This window comes from Caretta caretta, chromosome 10 (assembly GCF_965140235.1).
Source record: "Caretta caretta isolate rCarCar2 chromosome 10, rCarCar1.hap1, whole genome shotgun sequence".
Lineage (NCBI taxonomy): Eukaryota > Metazoa > Chordata > Testudines > Cheloniidae > Caretta > Caretta caretta.
Window position 1 is genome coordinate 65,296,520 of NC_134215.1, and position 24,590 is coordinate 65,321,109.

The 24,590-nt window shown below is 39.9% G+C and overlaps 1 protein-coding gene across 2 annotated transcripts in view; it reads right to left on the reverse strand.

Annotated features, from left to right (window-relative positions):
• The window catches only part of COPS2 (COP9 signalosome subunit 2), a 33,877-nt gene extending 10,345 nt beyond the window's left edge, over positions 1–23,532 (reverse strand). The window contains exons 1-7 of one of the 2 annotated variants that reach the window (XM_048866383.2): positions 23,433–23,532; positions 8,846–8,959; positions 7,576–7,653; positions 3,037–3,162; positions 1,473–1,562; positions 1,270–1,347; positions 162–336 (exon numbers count right to left, since the gene is read on the reverse strand). In XM_048866383.2, coding sequence (XP_048722340.1) covers positions 162–336; positions 1,270–1,347; positions 1,473–1,562; positions 3,037–3,162; positions 7,576–7,653; positions 8,846–8,959; positions 23,433–23,486 — 715 coding nt within the window. In that variant the 5' untranslated portion in view covers positions 23,487–23,532. Of the gene's footprint in view, positions 1–161; positions 337–1,269; positions 1,348–1,472; positions 1,584–3,036; positions 3,163–7,575; positions 7,654–8,845; positions 8,960–23,432 lie in introns of both variants that reach the window. The other variant, XM_048866382.2, reaches the window with a different exon arrangement.
• Between the last annotated feature and the right edge of the window lie 1,058 nt (positions 23,533–24,590).

Genomic DNA, 24,590 nt, shown 5'->3' on the forward strand with positions numbered 1-24,590 from the left:
TTTGTAGTTGCCAGTGCAATTCAATGAGATCAGATATATGGAATGTTTTCTGTAATGTATTTTCAGTTGAAACAAAAAAAATAAGATATGTTTAAATTTATGTTAAGTGACACTGGTCTGAACAAAAGGAATTTTAAAGTAGTAATATAAAAAAAACTTGCCTCTGATGACCCCCATGATCAGTGGATGAGGAATGGCAGACTTGATGTGCAATGACTGTTCGTACAGTGCTTTAAGTTTTTTGTTATTTTTCTGTGCTGTATACATTTGAATTTCCAATGCATAGATTTCCAATAGCTGGGTGCCCTTTTTTAAATCATCTTCTCCATCATCAGTCTAGGAAAGAGTAATAATGAATACTGTGAATCTTGAAGTAATGCTGAGGTCACCATTCTAGTAATATAAAAGTGTGTTACTAAATATTTTCAGAAATCTCTTGCCAAAAATAAGGAAGTTTCCAAATACCATATTTTTAATACAACCAGTGAAATTCAAACAATGTTCAAGGAAGCTAGCATGGACCAAGTTCTGAAGTTTTTCCACTTGGGTAAAAATACTGACTTTACTATGAGTTTTGCTTGAGTAAGGACTTCAAGAGTTGACCTTCTGTACATTTCATATCTTATGAATTTCTTTCAGTATACACAAGTTAAAGCCACGTAACCACTGCAAGAGAGCAGTGATGTATTCATGACCATAATATTGCTAATAATAGGCCAGATTCCCAGGTGTACATCATCTTTGTTCAGCATAAAGATGGAGAAGATAGGCAAAGCCGGGGGCTAATTTGGCCAAAGCAACTGGCTATATATATTTTTTCCATAATGAAATAAAGGCCAAAGCTTTCACCTACGGTTAAGCTTCATTTAGAATTTTTGCTTCTCTATTGATTTAAATGTAGTTTTTTTCTGCCGAACAGTTTGTATTAATTTTAATAATACATTAAAAGGAATAATAATTCACAAATGCTTCTCATTCCCGAACCTAAGTGAAATGCAACGATAATGCAGTTACTGTCTGATGGTTATAAAAATTCATCTTTTTACCAGCAAATAACTATTTTATGATTTTTATTTCAAGTTACCAAACAGATAAGGAATGAAAACAAGCATTAGATTTAATTTTTATTTACAAATCCCAATGATATGCCATTCTCCTGGCCTGAAAACTGGATGTGAAATTAGTACTAAATACAAAGTTACAGTGAATGATTTTACAAGTAGTTTTGGGGTAGTAAAGTATTTTTTTAAAATATCTACTGTACTGTACCTGGCATGACTGATGCAACTGACGCAAAATCTTCTGTAATTTTCCATATTCTTCTCGTTCTAAATATAATTTGCCAAGCTGTAATTAAAAAAATTAAAGCCATTAGGACAATTAGGATTTTAGAATTTATAAAATTAAGACTTGTAATTTAAGAAAGTTATAGAAAGCAAAAATTAAAACTAAATATTATTTATATATTTTACCTTTGTGTTTGTCTTAAACCACAATCTATCATTCTTAGCATCTTTCAGAGCTTCAAGTGTTGTTTCATAAAATTCCTGAAGCAAATCCATCTGGCATAAAAAATCAGAATTCTATAATTGTAAACAGCAAATTTGTACCTGTTAATATAGTCAGTTTGAACAAACTAAAAGTGCATGTTTGAACTTCAACACAAATAAGATACAGAAATCTGCATCTTATTGAACTATTACTTATAAATAGCAGAAATTGCAACTAAAATGACAAAACTTAAGCATAATAAATAATCAACATTACCATAAAATAGAAGATTTCACTGAAGTTTGGAACTGAAAAGCATTTAGAAGCACCCAGATGTAAGCTTTTAATTCAAAATAAGTTGCACAAGGTTTTAAAAACTGCAATTTTTTATTATATTAGTGAAGAACCAAAGCTACTTATCCATCTTAAGCAGATAAAATTATTGTTATGTAAGTATCTAAGAAAAATACTAATAAAAACCTAGCATTACTGTTACTGGAAACTGAAAAAGAGAGATCAACAAGGGTAAAAGGATAGGAGGGGAAGGGGTCAATAAAAGATATTTTCTCCCTCTTATCCAAATACTGCATGAAATAAGAATAAAAAAAATTATGACTGTTCTGCTCAGAGCAGACCAGAAGATGTTCCTGTATGGAAACAAACTGTAAAACCCAAAATTGCAGAGCGTTCAATAGCATTTTTCTTTAAAATCAGATAATCTAGAAAGTTGAGAGAGAAACTTTCTGTACACCTAACGTCCAGATTATCTGCTGGGTGCAGTTGGGATACGGGCCCAGTGGCTTTCAGGTTGCAGGTATGAGTCCCGGATTCTCTCCAGTCCTAGCTCCTGGCACAACTTAGAACAGATACTCTAAACTGCCAATTCGGTATGGTCCTAAGGAACTGCCATCCTTGGAACTGCCAGAGTATATCACACTCCAGCCACTTCATCTGTCCCTCCCAGTGTGTTGCAAGAGGGAAGGAAGGCATAGAAGTCAACTCTGTGTGCTGGCGATTCTCCACATGCTGGGCATCCCCAGCTAGGAGCTCAGGGGAGCTCTCTTCTTTCTTTATGCTGCTCTATTAGCACAAAGAGAGCAGAGCTTGGCCATGAATCTGGTCCCATGTACCTAGTCTGCTTACTTTACTAGTCAGAAAGGTAGGCACATTTCTTACCGTATCCGAGTGCTAAATTAATGAGTAGAGAGAGTTATTTTAACTACAAATTACATTTGAGAACCTATTGATGGTGGTAGCCACTTTGCTGAAAAACATGTCATTTGTGACATTTAGCTGTATAGAAATCCCAGGTAAGAGATACTAAAGTAGTTTCTACCCTGCTTTAATCTTGTGTAGAGGACATTAAAGTTAAAGACATGTTATTTTTTAACATATGATCAATAAATTGTGGGGAACAATATTTAATCATACTAACAAATGTAATATTACAACTGTTCTCCAATTATACCAAGAATCAGGTTTCCAAAAGGCAAAAAATGGACAGGTGGAGGAGGACCATCAACATTAAAGGAATGGTAATCTAACCTGTTTGGAAGTGGAGATATAATCAAGAATAGAATTGATGGATTTTTCAGAGTAATTTCTTGTAACTGCACTCCGTATGTAGGTCAATAGCTGTTTATATCTGTTCATCATTTCAGGAAAGTTAGTCTGTGAGGAAAAACATGTATAATTCATAATCATGAAAAATTGTTTACTGAACATTGCCATTAGATATTAACAACTATAAATATGCACAGAAAACCCAAAAACATTACAGTAGAGAGACTATGCAGTGATGCATGTCTGTGGTTGCACTTCTGTGATTGCTCTAATTTTTCTGTCACCTATTTAGGATCACCACATTACTCATGAGTGGCACAGTCAAAAGTGAGTTAAGTGGATCTTCACAGAACAGAAGTTTAAATAGAGAAAAGTCTATTTGAGAATTAGCATGGCCACATTATTTGGTGAGAAAACATATTTCCTACCAACACATTATAGTGAATGATGTTGTGACATTCTATATCTTAGGGGAGCGTCCTGGAACCCCCATATTCCTCGTTTTTATATAATCGTGATCTTACATAAAGCATGCTTTGTAAGGTATTGGTGAAAGATTATGACCTGCTGAAAGTAATTTCTCTATCCATATATGTATATCATTAATGCATATGAAGTTATGAGAATTGTGTTGTATGGCGGTCACTAAAACTTGCTGTAAGTTGGGGAATCAGCCAGACATTAGCTCCCCAGAGGCAACAGCAAGGAAAGAAGGCAACACCCATGTGGGGTATCAACCCATCATCCAGCAAGAGAGCTAAGTTGCAATGACCCACCTACATGAGGCCACACCAGGGGAATTGCTCAACCTTGCTTGGAGACTCAACAGTGCCCCCAGACATGCCTGGACTTGTGTTTTCCAAGCACATGGACTGAGGGTATAAACCAGACAGACAGGACACATACTGGGCCCTTCTCCTGTCCCCACCTATGCTGCAAGCAACTAAGACACTGAGAAGACGACAGGACTCCCAACAGAGGAGACTGGCCCAGATTTCAAGGGTGAAATCTGTATACTAAGGAATGCAATATCCAGTGGGGTGAAAAAAACTGCTTAATCTAGTTGTTGCCCTGTCTAATACGGTTGAGTGTTTAGACTGCATGATTATATTTTATTTCTTTTGGTAATGAACTCTGACTTTTTGCCTATCACTTAAAATCTTTTATAGTCAATAAATTTGTTTAACTGTTTATCTTTACCAGTGAGTTTGTATGAAGTGTGTGGCAAATCTCAGGTGTTGCAAAGGCTGGTGTACAACCACTTTCCATTGCTGAAGTGATGAACCAATTAATAAATCTGCACTGCCCATCTTGAGCAGTGCAAAACTGTGTATTTTTGAGGTACAGTGCTGGGAGGATTTGGCTCTGGTGCCTTTCTCTGTGTGCGTCATGAGTGGCTCTCGAAGCATTCATGCAATCTAGCTGGGTGTGTGGGGCTTCACATGCTGTTGTGCTGAGTGACCACAGCACCTGGAGGGGCTTGCTGCTGGTCACTAGCAAGGCATTATGAGAGATAGCCCAGGCTGGAAAGAGTTAAGGGGCACAGCGGTCCCACAGTCCCAGGCTGCAACCCGGGGGGATTCAGTCACAGATATTTCACGTTAGCTACCCGTAATTCATATAAAAAACTGAACTTTATAAGACACTCTAAAAATTCTCTGTTTGCTGAGCTTGATATGTAAAATGTCATCAGCCCATTTTTTTTCTTTAAACAAATTATCAAAACTGCAAGGTGGCACTCTACCTCAAAGCATCACCCTGGAAACCCCATATCCACCCCTCTCATATAATTATATTTCATACAAAGCATGCCATGTAAGATATCATATGAAAGGTCATGATATGCTGAACCCAACTGTTCTGTCAAAATATGTATACTGGTAGTGTTTATGAAGTTATGAGATTTTGAGGGATTGCTATTATTGAAATATGTTGTGAGTAGAGCTGTCAAGCGATTTAAAAAATTAATCACGATTAATTGCACTGTTAAACAATAACAGAATACCATTTATTTAAATATTTGTGGATGTTTTCTGCATTTTCAAATATATTGATTTCAATTACAACACAGAATATAAAGTCTACAGTGCTCACTTTATATTTATTTTTTATTACAAATATTTGCACTGTAAAAATGACAAACAAAACAGTATTTTTCAATTTACCTAATACAAGGACTGTAGTGCAATCATGTTATGATGAAAGATGAACTTACAAATGTAGAATTATGTACAAAAATATAACTGCATTCAAAAATAAAGCAAAGTCCATTCAGTCCTACTTCTTGTTCAGCCAGTCACTCGGACAAACACGTTTGTTTAGATTTGCAGGAGATAATGCTGCCCACTTCTTGTTTACAATGTCATCTGAAAGTGAAAACAGGAGTTCTCATGGCACTATTGTACCTGGTGTCGCAAGATATTTACGTGCCAGACGAACTAAAGATTCACATGTCCCTTCATGCTTCAACCACCATGCCAGAGGACACGCATCCATGCTGACGACTGGTTCTGCTTGATAACAATCCAAAGTAGTGCGGATCGACGTATGTTCATTTTCATCATCTGAGTCAGATGCCACCAGCAGAAGGTTGGTTTTCTTTTTCGGTGGTTCAGATTCTGGTAGTTTCCGCATTGGAGTGTTGCCCTTTTAAGACTTCTGAAAGCATTCTCCACACCTCATCCCTCTCAGATTTTGGAAGGCACTTCTGATTCTTAAACCTTGGGTCGAGTGCTGTAGCAATCTTTAGAAATCTCACATTAGTATCTTCTCTGCATTTTGTCAAATCTGCAGTGAAAATGTTCTTAAAATGAACAACATGTGCTGGGTCACCATCCGAGACCTATAACATGAAATATATGGCAGAATGCGGGTAAAACAGAGCAGGAGACATACAATTCTCCCCCAAGAAGTTCAATCACAAATTTAATTAATGCATTATTTTTTTAATGACCATCATCAGCATGGAAGCAAGTCTTCTGGAATGGCGGCTGAAGCATGAAGGGGTATATGAATTTTTCACATATCTGGCATGTAAACACCTTGCAACGCTGGCTACAAAAATGCCATGTGAATGAACGCCTGTTCTCACTTTCAGGTGACATTGTAAATAAGAAGCAGGCAGCATTATCTCCTGTAAATGTAAACAAACTTGTTTGTCTTAACGACTGGCTGAAGAAGAAGTAGGACTGAGTGGACTTGTCGGCTCTAAAGTTTTACATTGTTTTGTGTTTGAATACAGTTATGTAACAAACAAAAAAATCTACATTTGTAAGTTGCACTTTCACGATAAAGAAGTTGCACTACAATACTTGTATGAGGTGAATTGAAAAATACTATTTTTTTTGTCATTTTACAGTGCAAATATTTGTAATAAAAATATAAGGTGAGCACTGTACACTTTGTATTCTGTGTTGTAACTGAAATCAATGTAGAAAACATCCAAAAATATTTAATAAATTTTAACTGGTATTCCATTGTTTAACAGTGCGATTAAAACTGTCATTAACTGCAAATAATTTTTTTGAGTTAATCGCATGAGTTAAATGAGTTAACTGCAATTTATCTACAGCCCTAGTTGTGAGTTTGGGAGTTGCCCACTCCTAGTTTTCCAGTGACAACAAAAAGAGGAGAGCCACTAACAGGAGGGTGTTAAATGACTATTAATCAGCAGGGATAAGGGATTTACAATGCTGCAAGAGGGCTGCACAAGCATCACAAAATGGGGGATTGCTCAGCGCTGTCACTCAGCAAAACCCACCAGGACATGTCTGGGTTAGTGTTTTCTAGGCACATGGACTGAGGATATAAAATAGGGGACAGTGGCATCATGCTTTTACCTTTCTCCTCCCCCACCTATCCTGGAAGCAACAAGAATGCTGGGCATACAAAGACCGGTCCCTGTTTAAAGGGAAAGCCTGTGTATTAAGAACTGTAATATACCTGCAACATCCAGAGGGGTAAGAAAAACTGCTTGACCCAAATACTGCTTAGTCTAATAAGGTTTGAGATTTAGACTGTGTGCTTACCTTTTATTTTCTTCGGTAACTATCTCTGACCTTTTGTGCCTACTACTGATAATCATTTAAAATCTCTCTTTCTGCAGTTAATAAATCTGTTTTATATTTTACCTAAACAGTGTGTTTTGGTTGAAGTGCTTGGTCAATTTAAAGCAAGCTCATCAATGTTATTTAAAAAGGTGTCAATATACATAATAGCTGTATTTACACTCAAGCAATCTATCCCAGTAGCTTGGGATGGGTGCATAGGGAAAAGTGGGTCTAACTTTCAAAACTTCTGAATAATGAGGTTAATGTTAATCATGACCATATAAATTCCCTGTGGCAACTATAATGACTTCTTATGTGGAGATTATTAGAGAATTATTTTTTTTGTTTTAGCTTTCTTTCAAACGTGATTTTGGAGATAAAAAATAAGGAAAGGACAACAATTTAAAAACTGTGAATCAATGCAATATTAATGCAATTTAGCATTTCCTAAAATGATAGCTGCAACTCCTACCAATTTGAAGTTTATTTTAATCATCTGTTTCAATGCTTTGAATCCCCATTCTCCTTTTTCACCTTCAAGCTCCAAAACCTGAAATAGAAAAATAATTCTTCATCAAAATCCCAATGTTTATAAAGCTGACATGCAAGGGATAAAAAAAAAGAGCTAGTGTCTTTTTAAAAAATTAATGAAGGTATAAAAAGAGGCTTGAAAGTTTTTTCCTGCTTGTTTTCTACCTTAGAAAGGAACATCAATTCTGACAATCCCTGATTATGTTAGGGGACTTGCCAGGGACCTCAGGCTGTTGTTAATTCACACACCTTAACTGATGGGGCAGGGTGATGGATTTTTATCAAAGACTTCATTACTCAAAAATGTTAGTCACTGAGGTTAAACAAAAACACAAGAAAGTAGAGCTTTGAAAAAAATCTGACTAAAAATCCCTTCCTCTCTCAATTGCACAACATTTCATTCTGACTTTGTGATGTAATCATTTCATTAGTTCTTCAGTCATCTTAGAGAGTCTTCCAGGTTAGACCAGAGATGAAGATTTAGTGTAACAAAAAAGGAGTATTTTCCCACCACCAATTAAAAAAAAGCCACCAACAAAACAAATCTCTTCAGAGGCTTTTTTTATACACCATAAAGAAGCCCAACAGGCCTAATGTTTTTTCTTTTACTGATCATCTTTAAAACATACCACTTTCTGGTGACAGTAAGCATATAATTCATGTGAATGATAACTCTTCTACAGGTATTCTGTCAGTTGGCATTTACAACCTGAAGCCTTTTACTCAGGATTGTAACCAATAGTAATGCATTATGTAAGAGTAAAGAAAATGGTTATTCAATTAAGAAAAAAGACAATTGGATATGGTCTCTACAGCTGACAAACAAGCTAACTGAATAAAAAAAATTAAAATTAACAGTTTTTCAAGGATTAATAGTTTTGCAAAACTTTTTTAAAAAATCAGTTGTGCCACTAAACAATGAACAATATATTTTCTCGGTATGGTATTTATAAGTGTGTAAACACTCTGGGAGCCAAGAAGTCTGATGAAAGCTTATTACCATCTGCACTAATAAGTTACACTACTACAAAAAGTTTCTCTCAAAATTCCTGGAAACAACCTCATGTGGTAATATCAGTGGGAATTATTAATGCATCTTCAATATCAAATACACCAATAACTTGAATCCAAGTAAACAATTTCATAGATCAAATGTAATTGTGGGTTATAACATTAACATAAATAAAAGGGATAACTTAAAAACTAAAAACCTTCTGAAAACTGCTCAGTGCTGCTTTGGGATCATCCTCCTTTAATGCTTTGGAATTGTAGTACTGATTCTCCAGATCCACATTTGGCTCAGAGTTACTATCTTCAGAGTATTCCTACAATTTAGGGAAAAAAAGGAAAAACAAAATGTTGTCACTGAAAACTGATATATGATGGTAAATCAATACACTTCCACCAAACTCAGATTGCTCAATACACTGAAACAAAAACAATCTTGGTTGATATGAAACCTGTCATCTCACTAGAGCATAACTAGAATTCAGCCACCTTTGCGGAGGGATGGGGAGAAGGGAGAGGACGTGGTTAGAAACTCTGGCCAAGGCAAACTGCAATTCTTCTAAAAGATGCTATAAGATTCTTATTGTCCATGCACAAGATACTGCATGAGTTGCGGTCCAAGTGGAGAGTAGAATGATTCAGCAATGGAAAATACAAGAGATTTTTGCAAAGGGAACATTCACATCCTTTCTACACCATGAAAATTCACACTAACACATGGAGGAAAACATTAATCATGATGATGATCCCAGCTGTTTCTTTGCTGAGAAACAGGAAATAATTGAGAATGTGCAAGAGTTGCTGAAAGGAGGAAGTGAAGGAGTCTGGACACCGAACAATTTAATCTAAGGAATCACCCATAATGTGCACTGGCAGACACAGAATTTTCTATTTGCTTACTTTTTACATGCTATTCAGTTTTTACTGATGACAATATGCTCATCAGTTTTACCTTCAGCTTCTTATGCACTAGCACGTTTGTGACAAAATCAAACAAAAAAACTGATTTAAAAATATTATGCAAACATTTAATTTATTTTAAAATTGGAATCCAACCTCTCCCAACACAGAACTTAAATGCTGAGGATAAACTGCTTGACACTGTCTATTTAAACCCTAATGACATTCACCAGTACATTACAGTGAGATGAACAATACTTTTTTTAATCCATTTTTTTTTTATTTGCAAAATGTTGGACTTCTCATCCCTCACTGTAACCGCCTCAATTCCCTTCCCCCATGTTAATTATTTTGTTCGCTACCATGTTATCAGTGTTAATGAAGTCCTTCAAAAGAAAGGGGAGGGAAACAAGGGAAAAAAACAGGCAAAAGACAGAAGCTTAATGTCTATATTCAGCTCTCTCTTTCCTAGAAATTCAAACTCTTTCAATGTATGCCTTTTTTTTTTTTAAAAAAAAAACAGACTTCAGAACACTTACAATTAAGTTTTTAAATAAGGAAAGCAGCCATAGGTAAATTACCAAAACTTACAGGCAGCCCAACTGTTTTTAAATGTTTATATATAGCACCAAATAAATCCTAAATCTTCTTACATTCCAGTTCATTTCTAATTAAAATAATTTTTTCTCGTAATGGAGCCATTGAAATGGATCACAGGGAAGTGTTCTATGTTACCACAGCTAGGTGTGTTTTTCTTCTCAGTCAGTGAATTTTATTGCTTTCTGAGTACTACTAGTTTGACAGCACTGAAAAATGAACTGCTCTATTTCTAGATCAAATATAAGGTGTTGCTCTCTATCCAGAAAGCCCTAAATGGCTGGACGCTCCTTCTTGAGGAACCGCCTCTCTCCTCATGCCATACAGCCACAGTGGAGGCACTTGACCTAGATCCCTCTCAAAGTAAAAGAGAAGAACCCCATGGCAGAGCATTCCCTGTGAGAGGCCCTCTGCGCCAGAACAAGCTACACCTCCCTCAGTCTGTAGGAGTCCTGGTCTGCTGACCTTCATGGCACATTGCAGGATGCATCCATCTGAATGGGCTGCTGCTGAGGATTACATAAGGGAAGTCAATTGGGGGAGGATGTTTGTGTTTTAAAGGGAGATAAGTTCTGTTGGCAGTAACCTGCTGCTGAATTTTATTTTTGTAACTAACATTGGGGTGCCTAAAGCTCTGGACAGCCAATCCCTTTTGTTATTGTTAAAAATCTGAATAAATATATCCACAGAACAAGTACAGCATGAGTAGCAAATGACAGGCTAGCGTGTAGTGTGTTCCTCAACTGCGACATACAGGGAACAAACACCACTAGGAGTGGGGACATGTTGGTCTTAGGTATCAACTGTGACAGTGAATTTTGTGATGTAAACACACTGACCAGTTTAATCCAAGATGCTTCATTTTACTAGATGTAGACCAGCATAATTTCTAGTCCTTACAGACCTGGGTTGGATTTTAATAAGCAAACCAAACAGAAAGGCCCAGTGTCCCCTTACCTGTTCCTGAGGCATCCAGATCTATGATTTGCAATTCATATAGAAATAATATGGCAAATTAAAAAATTCTATTATTGATAAGGAGGGGAAAGATCAAGTAACTGATTACATATACTGAACAAACTCCTCTTCTGACATCAGTACATATTCTCTATTCTATCTAGGTTTTTATACAGCACTCATCACTATAATATCTGAGCAACTTCCAACAGTGCATTAAGCAACTTGACAAGTGTTGCTTGTTCCCAGAAGGAGAAATATCTTGTTTTGGTAGCGTTTTAAAATTATTATTTTTAATATAAATAAACCTGTTGTTGCGTTTGCGATAGAGAAGGCAAGATCAAAGAAATGTGCGTTACCCGTGGAGCAGAAAATGGTAAGGGCTGTGATGGTCCTTAGCTCTTGGGAGAGTTAATTCCATAGTCTCACTCTGCCCGCAGAGAAAAGTCTGTCTCCCACACAAACAAGCTTTACTTGAAGAAGGAGATGAGAAGGAACTTTTCCCTCATCTAAAAGGTTGTGGGGGGTTTTTTGGTGAAAATACAGACATACAATTTTATGCCCAGAGGTGAATTCAAAATATTGCAATGTGAATTAACCTAGCTATATCCTGTGCAAGACACCTCTGAACAGAATGCTTTCCATGTCTCCTGTTGTCATCTATGAGAAGGGAGTAAGTCAGATCCATTAAAAACCCATAAGATTCACCTATGGCTTGTATGTGAAATAATTCCAAGCAATAAGCATCTCATCATACCCAGGTCTAATGAGATTATGCAGACACATAAATGGTCACATAATTGTGTTTTTTTAAAATTTCAGTAACTGCTAGATAAACTAAAATTTAATTTTAAAATAAAGTCTTCAGCCATCGTAACTGTGAAGAAAACCTTAAAAATGTGATGCAAATGTTAACTGAGGCCAGAATATCTGCCTGAGTTTTTAGACAACTGGAAACAAAAGCGCAGACATGAAATAATTAATCTCAATTTAAATGCCAACATTAACAATTTCAATGCTGATCAATTAAGCACAATCATCATAATTTGTTAATTTTGGTTGTACTGGCAAGAGTTGGGCTATGGTGTGTAGTGGAACGTTCAGCTGTCTCAAAAGTTGGTGGGGCATGAGAAATTCCAAATGGACCCAGAAATGTTTTCATTACTTATTATCATTACTGTTGGGGTATTTTTTATTATTATTATTATTATTATTTTCTTCTCTGGAGGCTGGACCTTGACTATATCTTTGATCAATAAATTTGGACCTTGACAAAAAATAGACTACCCCTGCCTAGACAGTGAACTCCGAGCCTACCTCCAAGGATACTGCTTGCAAGTCACCTAGAATGGAATCGACATGAGCAAGCACTCAAAGAAGAAAAGACAGTTACCTACCTTTCGTAACTGTTGTTCTTCGAGATGTGTTGCTCATGTCCATTGCATTCTAGGTGTGTGCGCGTACCCATATGCACAGTCATTGGAGGTTTTTGCCTTGGCAGTGGCCATAGGGTCGACTGTGGCGCCCCCTTGAGCGTCACACTCATGCTATGGTATATTAGGCGCCACTGACCCTATGCCCTCTCAGTTCCTTCTTGCCTTTCAGCTCTGACAGAGGAGTAAGGAAGGCGGATAATGGAATGGACATGAGCAACACATCTCGAAGAACAACAGTTACGAAAGGTTGTTAATATAGAACATAGCTGCTATATTGTCCGTCAGGACCTGGGCCACCGTGCTTTCTATGTGAGGTAGGAAGGCTTCGCAGGTCAAGTGAACCACTCTGGGCTCCTTCACGATGTGTAGGGAGCAGTGGAGACTCGACCAATGGCCTTGCATACTGAGATCACCCACTCCAGGTCCGAGGCATCGGAGACGGGGGTCACCGATGTGGATGGAGCCACGAAACGAACGCCCTCCAACACTGATGCAGGATGTAACCTGTACATATTACTTCAAGCACCAAGCGGTCCAAGGTCAGCCGAGACCAAGCCAACGGGAAGGGGCACAGGTGGTCGAGAAAAGAGTGAGTGGGTGGATCCTGGGAAGTGACTGGGGCACCATCCTTGAGTGCACAATCAAAATGTCGCTTCTGGCCTCCCTAGGTCCTGGAAGGGCCAGACAAACGGGAAGACGATGGGTGTCACTGCTTAGACCCCTTGTCTCTATCCTTTCTCATGTAGGTGCTCAGCCGGGTAGTCCCCCAGGACCTAGACTGGGGAGGCAGAGGATGGAATGGCTTCCTGCCCTGCTGAGGGGTATGAAGCCCAAGAAGTGGAGGGTGGCACGGGAGTCTTTAAGGCTGTGGAGCCGTGAGTCCTTGAGCTCAGAGAATATCCCCACCGCGTCAAACGGGAGGTCCTGAATTGTGGTCTGCATCTTCTAGGATAACCCAGAGGACTGCAGCGGGGAGCTGCTCTTCCTGGTCACTGCTGAGGCGACCACCCTGGCCACTGAGTCTGTAGCGTCTCAGGCCATCTGGAGGGCCCCTCTTACCACCGCTACGCCTTTGTCCACCAAAGCAGCAAACTCCTGGGCTTGGTCCTCTGGGATGGTCTCCTTGAATTTGCTAAGGGAGTCCTACAGATTAAAATTGTACCTGTCTAACAGGGGCTGGTGGTTAGACACCCGATATTGCAGGCTGGTCGTCGAATTAACTTTTCTGCCAAACAAATCCAGTCTCTTGAAATCTTTGCTTTTCGACGTGCCACTGACTTGGCGCTGCCTGTCCCTTTCATTAACAGCAGACACGACCAATGACGCTGCTGGAGAGCGTGTGTACAAATATTTGAACCATTTTTCAGGGACATAAAACTTCTTTTCTGCCTTCTTGGTGGAATGGAAGAGAGAGTCTGCCACAGCGATTTAGCAACCTTAAGGACCCCTGGATGGATGGACGGACAGCGTGACCTGGGCTGGGACAGAGGAGAACATAACATTAAAGAGGTCATCGAACTCCTCCGCAGACTCCTCAATTTTTAAGTTCAAATTGGTAGCCGCCCTTTTAAGGAGGGCCTGGTGCCCCTTGAAGTCATTGGGGAGCACTGACCGTTTGGGAGGTACCCGCCACCACTTCATCCGGAGACGACGACAACTACACTGTCCGGGAAGCTGTCCCCTTCCTTCTCCGGGGATGGCTCTGTAGGTGTTGGAGCCTGCTGCATTGTCCCCATGTTGCATTTGGTGCCATGTTCCAACTCCGGTGCTGGCAGTGCCAGAGGCGGTCAGGGAAGACTGGTGGGAATATGGGACCAGCATTACGAGCACGCCCCATGGGTTTCAGTATGGCCACTGAGCGGGCCACTGTCCCTGCTGCCACGCCACTACTGCAGATGCCACACTGGCCTCGCAGGTCGGCAGCAAGTCACTTCTCCTTGGCAAGGGGCTGAGTTCCCAATCCGACTCAGACTGTTGCCCTTCTGGCGACCAGGTTGGGGCCATTGAGGTCTGAGTCTGCTGACTGACCCTGGGGAGCAATCGGTGACATGAGGGCAAGGATCAGTGCCTGCCTGACGAGTGGTACCAAGGAGGTGGAGACTGGTGCCGTGATGGGGAGCGATCCCACCCCGGTGGGGACTGATGTCTGGAAGACAGTCTAGACGAAGGTGACCTATGCTGCAGCGATGTTTGGCGGGAAGCTTGCTGGTACCAGGGTTATGGGGACTGGTGCCTGGACTCTGATGTCCCATTCCTCATAGGGAGAGCGCGTGGCATTGGAGACCTGGGCCTTCTGATCAGAGACTGAGGGTACGGTGCCGGGGTCCTTGGCCCAGAGATTGGGATCTACACCTGCAGTCCAGGAACCGAGGGTGCTCCACTGTCTTATGGGGCAGTCCCATGACCAACTTGTCCTTAAGTGTTGAGGTCTTAGCGAGTCTGGGGCCTGGCGCAGAGACTGCGGTGCCGGTCGGCTTCCTTGTTCCTTAGCCACTGGAGCCGCTTTGGAAAATGAGGATCCTGGGAGAAGCCAGGGTCCCCTGCCGCTCCCCAGGGTCAGGGGTGGATCCCTGACTGGGCTGGGAGGGTCTGACCACAGCGGTATCCCCAGGAAGCCCCGAGGCAGGCACATGGCCTGACATAGGTCCTTTGCCTGAAGCCCCTTTCCCCCCTGGTGCCGGGGGGCTTCTTCTTTTGCCACTTCTTAGGCACCAGTGAAGAGGAACGGTGCAGGGCAGAGCCCGGTGAGAGCGGCGTGTTCCACACAGATGCCGAGGTGTTCGGCGTGGGGTCCGAGCAGGAGGGCTCCGACACAGGACAAAGCAAGGCCTCTATCAGGAGGGCACTCAAATGGATATCCCACTCCTTCTGGGTTCTAGGGTGAAATTTTTTCTAGATGCTGCACTTGACCTTTCTATGGGACTCCCCCAAGCACTTCACACAGCTGTCGTGGAGGTCACTAATAGGCATCGGCCTGCTGCATGATGAGCATGGTTTGAAGCTGGGAGAATGGAGCATGCCCCAACTCCAGGGTGAAGTCCCAGCCGGGACTCTAACTACCATACTAACCTAACAGAAAAGGAGTACTTGTGGCACCTTAGAGACTAACCAATTTATTTGAGCATAAGCTTTCGTGAGCTACAGCTCACTTCATCCACAGTATGCATCCGATGAAGTGAGCTGTAGCTCACGAAAGCTTATGCTCAAATAAATTGGTTAGTCTCTAAGGTGCCACAAGTAGTCCTTTTCTTTTTGCAGAATTAAAACTGTGTATGCAGCCTTAATCCAGACCCTTTAAGTGTATGCATTTAGATAGTCTTTAATCACAGGATCACATACTATTTTCTCCAGAAGATCCCTGGGTCAGTCAATGCATAGGACTGATAGTGTTCAAGAAATGAATCAAGGTTTTATATTGAAAGTGGCAGGGGATTGGGAGGGGGCGGGGGGGGAGGAAGGATTGTCTCCTGTTTAGGACAGTTCAATGCCATCTTGGGGAAATGGATTCTATCCCAGACTGTGCCACAGAGTTAGCATGTGATGCTAGGCAGATCACTTAAAACAACTTTTCACAGGTGGCCACTAACTCTGTATTCCTCATTTTCTGAGTGCCCAATATGAGGGACCTGTGGCCTGATTTGCACAAGTGCTCACCAAATCACAACTGCTAATGAAGTTGATGGGAGTTCTATTCTGAACGTATAAAATGTAAATACTCTGAGAAAATAAATCAGACGCTAGCCCTGACTGGTAGATGAACTCCAGCTGACGGGCACTCAAATTGGGTACCCAAAGTCAAACAATTTCTCAATGCCTTAATTCCTCATCTGTAAAAGAGGGATACCACCATTTTACCTCACCAGGATGTTGTGAAGATAAATCCCTTAAAGTTCACAAAGCATTAAGATACTATAGTAATGAGTGCCATAAAAAGCCCATGTGGAAATTAATAATTCTGTATTCTGAGCAGGGTGTGCAGTAAATAAGGCGTAACGAAGGAGGATAAAATAAAATCTTGGATACCCATTCAGTGAGGACTGTCCAGCCTGTGCCCTGAATGAGGCAGTTTTCTTTGAAAATAATAGTATGTGATCATGTAATTAAAACTATTATAGTGCATATGCACAAGGGGGCCAAATTAAGGTCACAAGAGTCATCTTAATTCTGGCACTTCCTAATTTAGGAGTGCATGACTTTACAACTACTTTTAATGTAGGGTTTTGGGTTTTTTTTAAATGAAATACATATGTTTAAAATCATGGCAATAATGAAGACTAAAGACTGAGACATTTAAAATGTCAATTGTTTTCTATAAAAAGAGACAAATCCATTCAACCACTTGCCAATGCAAAGTAGGCAACTCTCCCTGGCTACTGGGACATTTACCATCAGTTTCAGTAGAATTTAAGCACTCATTTTCAAACAAAATATAGCTCTTATGTTTACAAAGACAGCACAGCACTGATTCACACCCATGAAACTGCCTTTCTGAATCTATATAAAGACAGCCTGACACAAAAAGAATGTGACTGCTTATCTCCAAATCTTGGCCACAGCGCACAGCCTGTGGAAAAGGAATCCCCCTAAGGTCAAGGGACACCTCTCTCATACCTGGGCCAACCCTTGACCATGTGGACTTGTGGCTTCCTCAGATGGGTGTAAAAAGGTGGCAGATCTGTGTATTGTCAGTCTCATTGGCCCTTCCTTGAAATTCCAGATGTACACCAGCATATAGAGAACCTCTACAGGACTTTGCTCTGAGGCATAAGGCTGTATGTTGTCCGAACAGGCCACTGGAATCCTTGCAGGAGAAGTGTACTACTCCAGTGTTTGAATTCACATTGAACCACATTAGGTACTCCTGAACTAAGCCTGGTCCTTGGAAACCAAATGTGTGACACACTTGCAAAATGCAGCAAGAAAATGAAGAAACTATTTCTTAATTTACCTATCCTTAACATTTATGCACTTTCATATTGCAGGACACAACGTTTTCTTTAGCGCTATTCTATAAGTCTGGGTAATTTTATAGTATGGGCTGAATAGGAAAGGACAATGGGTTAAGTAGACTGTGGGTGTATTAGCTGATTGTAAATAATCCTTTCCAAGTGGAATTTTTTCCCCATCACCTCAATACCAATCCTCTCCTTCACCTGGGAAGTAAAATACCAGACAACAGAATGCAGATCCAGAGCTTATTTTAAAAGATTCCTATAAGACATTTACAGATGAACAGCACTGACTCACCCAGTATGAGCAAGTCTATTCCCAATGGGCAGTCAGAGTCAAGACTGAAGCAAAGTTAAATAGAATGTAACTCTAAAGACCATTTGCTAACCCTTAGTCATCTTAAAATCCAAGTCTACACGAAGGCTGTTATAAAGCTGAATCACATCATATAAGTGAAATTAGCCAAGATCATAACAGCCTATAGCAGTGCAATGTAGTATAACAAAATCAAAAGGGACACTGTCAACTTAAAAATATATATATACATTTAAGTATTACATAGAAATTAATATTTTAATAACTAGGTTTATTATACGTGGAAATGGAGAAAAAATCAATTTGTCAATTTTGTGCATTTACAGCATCTTGTTTCACTACACAAAACACTGAAAATTGTTTTTGTTTTATCATCACAATTAGCAGGGAGACTCAGTAGTATGAGTTTGTGTGTGTATGTATATTATATATATATATACACACACACACACACGAAGCTACTTTAAAACGCAGTTTTTGAAAGATCAGATTTTAAGATGGTTTTCTTTAAAAAAAAACCCCATGAATTTGTTTTAAAAGTTCTAAATTATTTCATTGCAAGGGTTAGTATAGCCTCACTTTTAACAATATCATATTTTTGTTTCCCCTTTCTTTTGGGGGGAGGGTGGCAGTCCTTCCTTTAAACATTTTGCCCAAAACTCAAAAGTTTTAATGTTTCCATTCGGTTTAATGAAAAATAAGTTTTATTTCAAGACACAGTTTAAACACATACATGGCAAGAAAGACTGCCTTACTAGATCAGTGGTAAAAGGGTTCAATTAGTGAATTGAGAACACGAAACAGATTTCTGACAACAGTACGAGAGAGAGAATCTCTCTCTCAAAATGAACGTTTTTGCAAAATCCAGGGAAGTCTTGCATATGATAAGATGCATACAGCAAAAAACTGCATTGGGTATGAAGGGCACTTGACATACAGTGCAGTTAGAGTTATTTGACACAATCTGACGCAAGTACAATGATAGTGTATCGTATGGAGTGAATGAGAATTTAATTCAGAATGCTACTCCTCAAACAAACGTCTAATGCCAAGACCAATATTTTAAGGCCTAGACAACAATAAATAAAAAGAACAAAACGTTTTTAATCCATTAGGCTCCCTTACATGAATAACCATGAAGTCCTAGATATTTGGACAGCATCTGAAAACCTATATCCTAGACAGCAGAATGCACTTGTGTCCTGCTGTGAAGCATACTAACAAATTAATCATTTTTAACACACACGCTAAGATCACTTTCATAAAAGCATTTGAAATCTATTACCAACCTCCTGGGCTTCATGGGTGGATTTCTGGCAGAACATACCAATTAGATACTATATGTCTCTACTCAGGAACAAGCTGCTGTTGTGAAACTGAGTGTCAAGAAACAGGGTTCTAGGTCTTGTTGGATACCTGGAATACTCCAGGAAAAAGGCAGATAAATATGGAGTACTGAATCTGTTTCCTGATAAACTCTCCCTTTTCTTTTGTATTTTTGTCTCTCTCCAACATTCAAATAAAAAAATGTATCATACAAAATAAATCTTTAATGCAATATAGTCTAATTGCACAGCTAACAGATTTGGCTCCCAGCCTCCCAATTTTTAAAAGTGAATTTAGGGTTACAGATAATATCATCTGCCTATACCGTTCTCTATTTATAACAAAACCAAACAAGCCCCCACAGATGTGTTGTAAGTACTGCCAATACAAGTTTTACCACATGGCAACACCACAGTGCATGGAAAGATCACTCCCAGACAAGGATAAAATTCAGACTCCATGTCTATTCTAAACCAACTCCCAAAAAGGAGGGTAGTTGTGATTCTATCTGCCCCCCGACATGGGCAACTCTTTACTAGGAACTGGACTGAGACCACTGATTATTTTCAAACAAGGGACCAAACACCAACAAGGCAGACTTTGAGATTACTTAAAATATAATGCTTTCCATAGTGACAAGTAACTATAGCCTTATTTACTAAGTCATAAAATGGAATAATACATGTTATAATCAAAGCTAGCACTTCCAAACAGATATAACTACATCTATCTGTGAATGTCATACAACATTTATATACAGAAAGTTTTACCATTAAGACAATGAAAAACTAAGCAGAAATAGCAAGCTATGATTTTATAATATTACAAAATGGTAACCCCATATCTGTTTATCACAATAATTACCACAGTGATATTACCAGCCTGATAAAAAACTCAAGATGGGAAACTTGGAAGAAGCAGACACTTTGGAATATACATATTACAGTTCTAGGAAAGTACACGCCATTTGGATACTATCAGAAATAAGACATGATTCCCCAACTCTATATACCTGGTAGATCAAAATCTGTTAAGGAGGGTGTAACTGTTCTATTTTTTACAAAGTCTGTTAAAACTCTTGGCACCTCAAACAAGTTACACTCACTTCACTTTACTTCTTTGGCCTAGTAAACACTGATTTCGCCACTAACTCAGGCCAGGTCTACACTATAAACTTACATCAGTATAACTACATTGCTCAGGGGTATGAATATCCACAGCTCTGAGCAACACAGTTACACTGACCTAACCCCCGCTGTAAACAGTGCTATGCCGACAGGAGGGCTTCTCCCACCAAAACAACTACCACCTCTCACGGGAGGTGGATTAACTACACCAATGGAAGAAGCTCTCCTGTCAGCATAGTAGTATCTTCACTGAAGAACTACAGTGTTTTAGCCCTCAGGCTGACTGCTGTTGAGTCTTTCTCCCTTTTTAACCGTCCAAAATACTCTCCATAGTTCAGAGTTGCCCTTTTACTTCTAGTGCTTTGTTTGTCTGAACCTCTTGTCCTACTTCCACTCTTCAAGACCTCCTTCTATACTAGTCTTGAATTTGAGCTTGGGAACCATTGGCCTCATCCTCCTCTTACACCAGTTTAATTTCAACAGTTTCTCCTGTTTTACACCAACATGCTGGGAGAACCAAGTCCCAGGTTTAGAGAAAGTACATTTAACTAATTTCTAACATAGCCTACATCTATACAGTAGCTAGCAAAACTAGAACACATTTGTAAACATTGTTCTTGCATTCCATTACCCCATCCATGCTGATCAGCCCACGCATGCAAGAAATTAATTTAACTGGAATAACGTTGATACTTGATTAAAACTCTGTCCTTCCACCCGTAAGCCAAAATTGCATCTAAAAACCTTGTCACTCTAATTCAATACTAATGTGTCCTGTGATGCATTATATTCTAAAAAAGAGAACTTGTACTAACACAAACACACACGATAGTTAAAACAATATCTAGTTTCAGTGTGTTTTAAGTGGTCTTGGCAGAATTTCATAATTTTGATAAATAATATCAATGTTCATTTTTAAGCTTTTAAAAGATTTTTATTGACTCAATTTCCCTTATAATTTTGTGAAAATTTATGGGCGACGTTAGACATTTAATTACAGTAGACACAGATTCAAAAAAGTAAACCTTTGTAAACTGTTAAAACATTGTCAACATCATGTCAAAATGCATAAAGTAAATATCCTTAAATCAACAAATCATACCTGTTTTTACTATTCATTCATTAGTCCATTTATAACAAGCCTAATACAGAAGTTTAAATCACTGGATTTTTACTCTAATAAGTTCTCAAGCAGCATTTTTCTTATTTTGCCTATCTGTAAATTTCAATTATTACTGTCAGGAATATTTTGTCAGTTTGTACGCACATGGCGACCTCAACATTTATCAATAAAAACTGAATCCTTCCAAGCCTTGATTTAAAGGAAAGGTCTGAAAAAGGGTGTTCAGTGACTGATGTTGAAAATGTTCTTTTGAAAGTAAATTTTGTGAATATTTGTAATCAGTCATGGGAATAAGAATTCAGAGAACTTCTTCCTGTGACTAACCAGGAAGCATACGGAAGCAAGAAACAGCAGTTATTTCTCCTAGCACATTGGCAGCCAATAAAGCATAAAATTCAGACTTAACATAAGGTAAAATTCAACTGCAGCCAGTGGAGTTGCACTGACTTATACCAGGCCTACATTTGGGACGCTGCACTTCAATATGACTTTCCAATTTTTTTAAAACTCTCAAAAAAACACAACTTGTATATCTTTTGACACACATACAGAATGATTTAGTATTTTATTCTGTAATACGGACAAAATATTTCAAATTAGAATCTGTTCTGATAAACATGTTTGTGAAAAATGGCTGCCAACTGATGAAGAAACAAACTGACCCATAGTATCTTTTTGAATATTCTGATAAGAACAATTTCCATTTTATAATGTACATAATTAAACTCAATTTCATTTAAAAACACGTCTCTAAAATAATTTGTGTTCATATTTAGGAGGTAAGTGAAAGGCTAGAAAGTCAATGTGTACATGTCAACTGCTCTATCTCAATTAAAAATATATGCATAAGACTGGACTGGAGAAATTTTTCTAAATTTTAGATGTCAATCATGCACATATCCCAGATCACACAGAAAACCATTAAATTTTAAGAACTTGCTCTAAATACTAATGAATACTACAAGACTTATTACATAGAAATTCTTCTCATAAATGAGATTTTAGGGGTTTATTTATAAAATTAAACAGTACATGAAATGCAGTTCTAGTTTACACTAAGTGAAATACACATCCCAGAAAAACCTTTGGAATACAGAATACTCAACTCTTTAAAAAAAAAAGAAGAAGCTCAGTGTTATCATTCTACTGAGAATTTAAAAAAGCAAAGCCACAGAAAACATTGAATTAAGACTGATTAGACAACACAGCGAATGTATTTTTTGTCCAAACATTATTTCTCAATACAACTGAGTCTCCCCTCTTAGAAATGTTTTTATTCCTCACATTTGCTTTTAACAATTTCAAATATCACTATGAAGCCAGATAACCCTACTAAACACAAATTCCCTCAGACAAATCAGTTTCTATTTTTCAATTAAAATATATTATTGTCCACCTGAGAACATAAGGACAAAACAGAACCAAAACAAACACTGCCACCAAAACCACACAAATGACAAAAGCAAATCCCAGTTCCACCTCGATAGCAAGGAAGTTAAAAATAAATACATTAATGGTATATTGCAGCTGAAGTGATATGTGTAGCAGGCAGATCTGTCTCCCAGCTTCTCCTGCTATCCCCCCCGCGCCTTAGTCGGATCCTAGAACATGGATTACAAACCTCCCCCCCAACCCAGAGTTAACGTATCCCTTTACTTCGCGTGAACCAATTTGCTGGGCTACAGGGAGAGAATTACAACCCCCCTAACCCTGACCCCCTGGCTGAACTGAACAGGGGCACAGACTTGTTGGGCCTGAAGGGGCAATTCTGGGGCCTAACTAAGTTCCTAGGGCTCAAGTGGCCTGTTTCTCAGGGGGGCAGAAAGCATAAACACTGGTGAGGCCTGGTCCAAAATCAGCGCCAGCCCACCCCCCCAAGCCATTTTCTGCCTCCCCTGGCCCCCTGAGGAAATGGGGAGCCAAACTCGTCCTGTCACTGCTCCCTGAGAAGGCAGCGTCTCAGAGGGGCTGAGGCAGAGACACGCACAGAGAGGGGCCCCCGCGCCAGAGAACCCCATCGCCCCCCCACCCAGCTCCCGCTCGCCCCCCCAGACCTCACCAGATCATAGTCCTCTTCATCATCGCACATGAAATCATCCTCCATGTCAGACATCTTGGCCGGAGGACGGGCGGGGGGGAGGGGAAGGAAGGGGACAAGGGGAGGGACGAGAGACCGGAGCCAGCCCCCTTCTCCCACAAGCCTCCGCGGCTTCTGCCCAATATGACTCCGCTCTGCTAGGAACCGAAATTTCGTTCTCCCTCGCTAGCCCCGCCCGTGGAGACCCGGAGCGGAATAGCGGGTGCACCGCGCTTCAGTCACTAGAGCGGCTGCCGGGCCCGTAGCAAGCAGGGCGGGGCTGGTCTTCTCGGCCCCGCTCCCCTCAAACCCGACGCCGGAAATCTCTAGGGCCCGTAGGGACAGAGTTGCTTCCCCACTAAAACTCAGCAGGGCCCATGGGGCAACACTATTTCCTCCCCCCACACACATTATAAACTGTAAAGCAGTGGGGTACTAGCCCTTAAGGGCAGCCTCGCTTCTCCCGTAGCTCGGTAGGGCCCATAGAGGCAGCTCTCTTCCCCCACTGCAATCAGGAGGACCCTTAGGAAGAGGGCTGCCTCCTCCCATGTACATAAGTGGAGCCCGTAAAGACAAGTATTGGGATAGCTGTGTTCGTCTGTATCCATACAAGCAACGGGGAGTCCAGTGGCACCTTAAAGACTAACAGATTTATTTGGGCATAAGCTTTCGTGGGTAAAAAAACCCCACTTCTTCAAATGCATGGTCTGAAGAAATGGGTTTTCTACCCACAAAAGCTTATGCCCAAATAAATCTGTTAGTCTTTAAGATGCCACCGGACTTCCTGTAAAGACAGGACTTCTCCCCCCATTGTGTCACTGGAGCACATCATTGGGGCCCCTCTTGGGGAGCACTGTTTCTTCATTGCAACAGCGCTGTGCCAAATGTGAATGAATGTAAGATCATGAAATGCAGAGAAACTTATTCTGGGGTCAGCTGTACTAGTTCTACATTGATGTCATTGATTTCACTCAAATTGCTCCTAATTTACATTGGGATGAGAGCAGAATGAGACCCAGAGTTCACATGCTCTAAACTACCTGCTATACACTGATGAGGCAAATCAACTACCCCAGACTGGGGATTCAAACTACTGCCCCATTCAAAATCTCTGAAAATAATAATAATGCAAAATGCCTT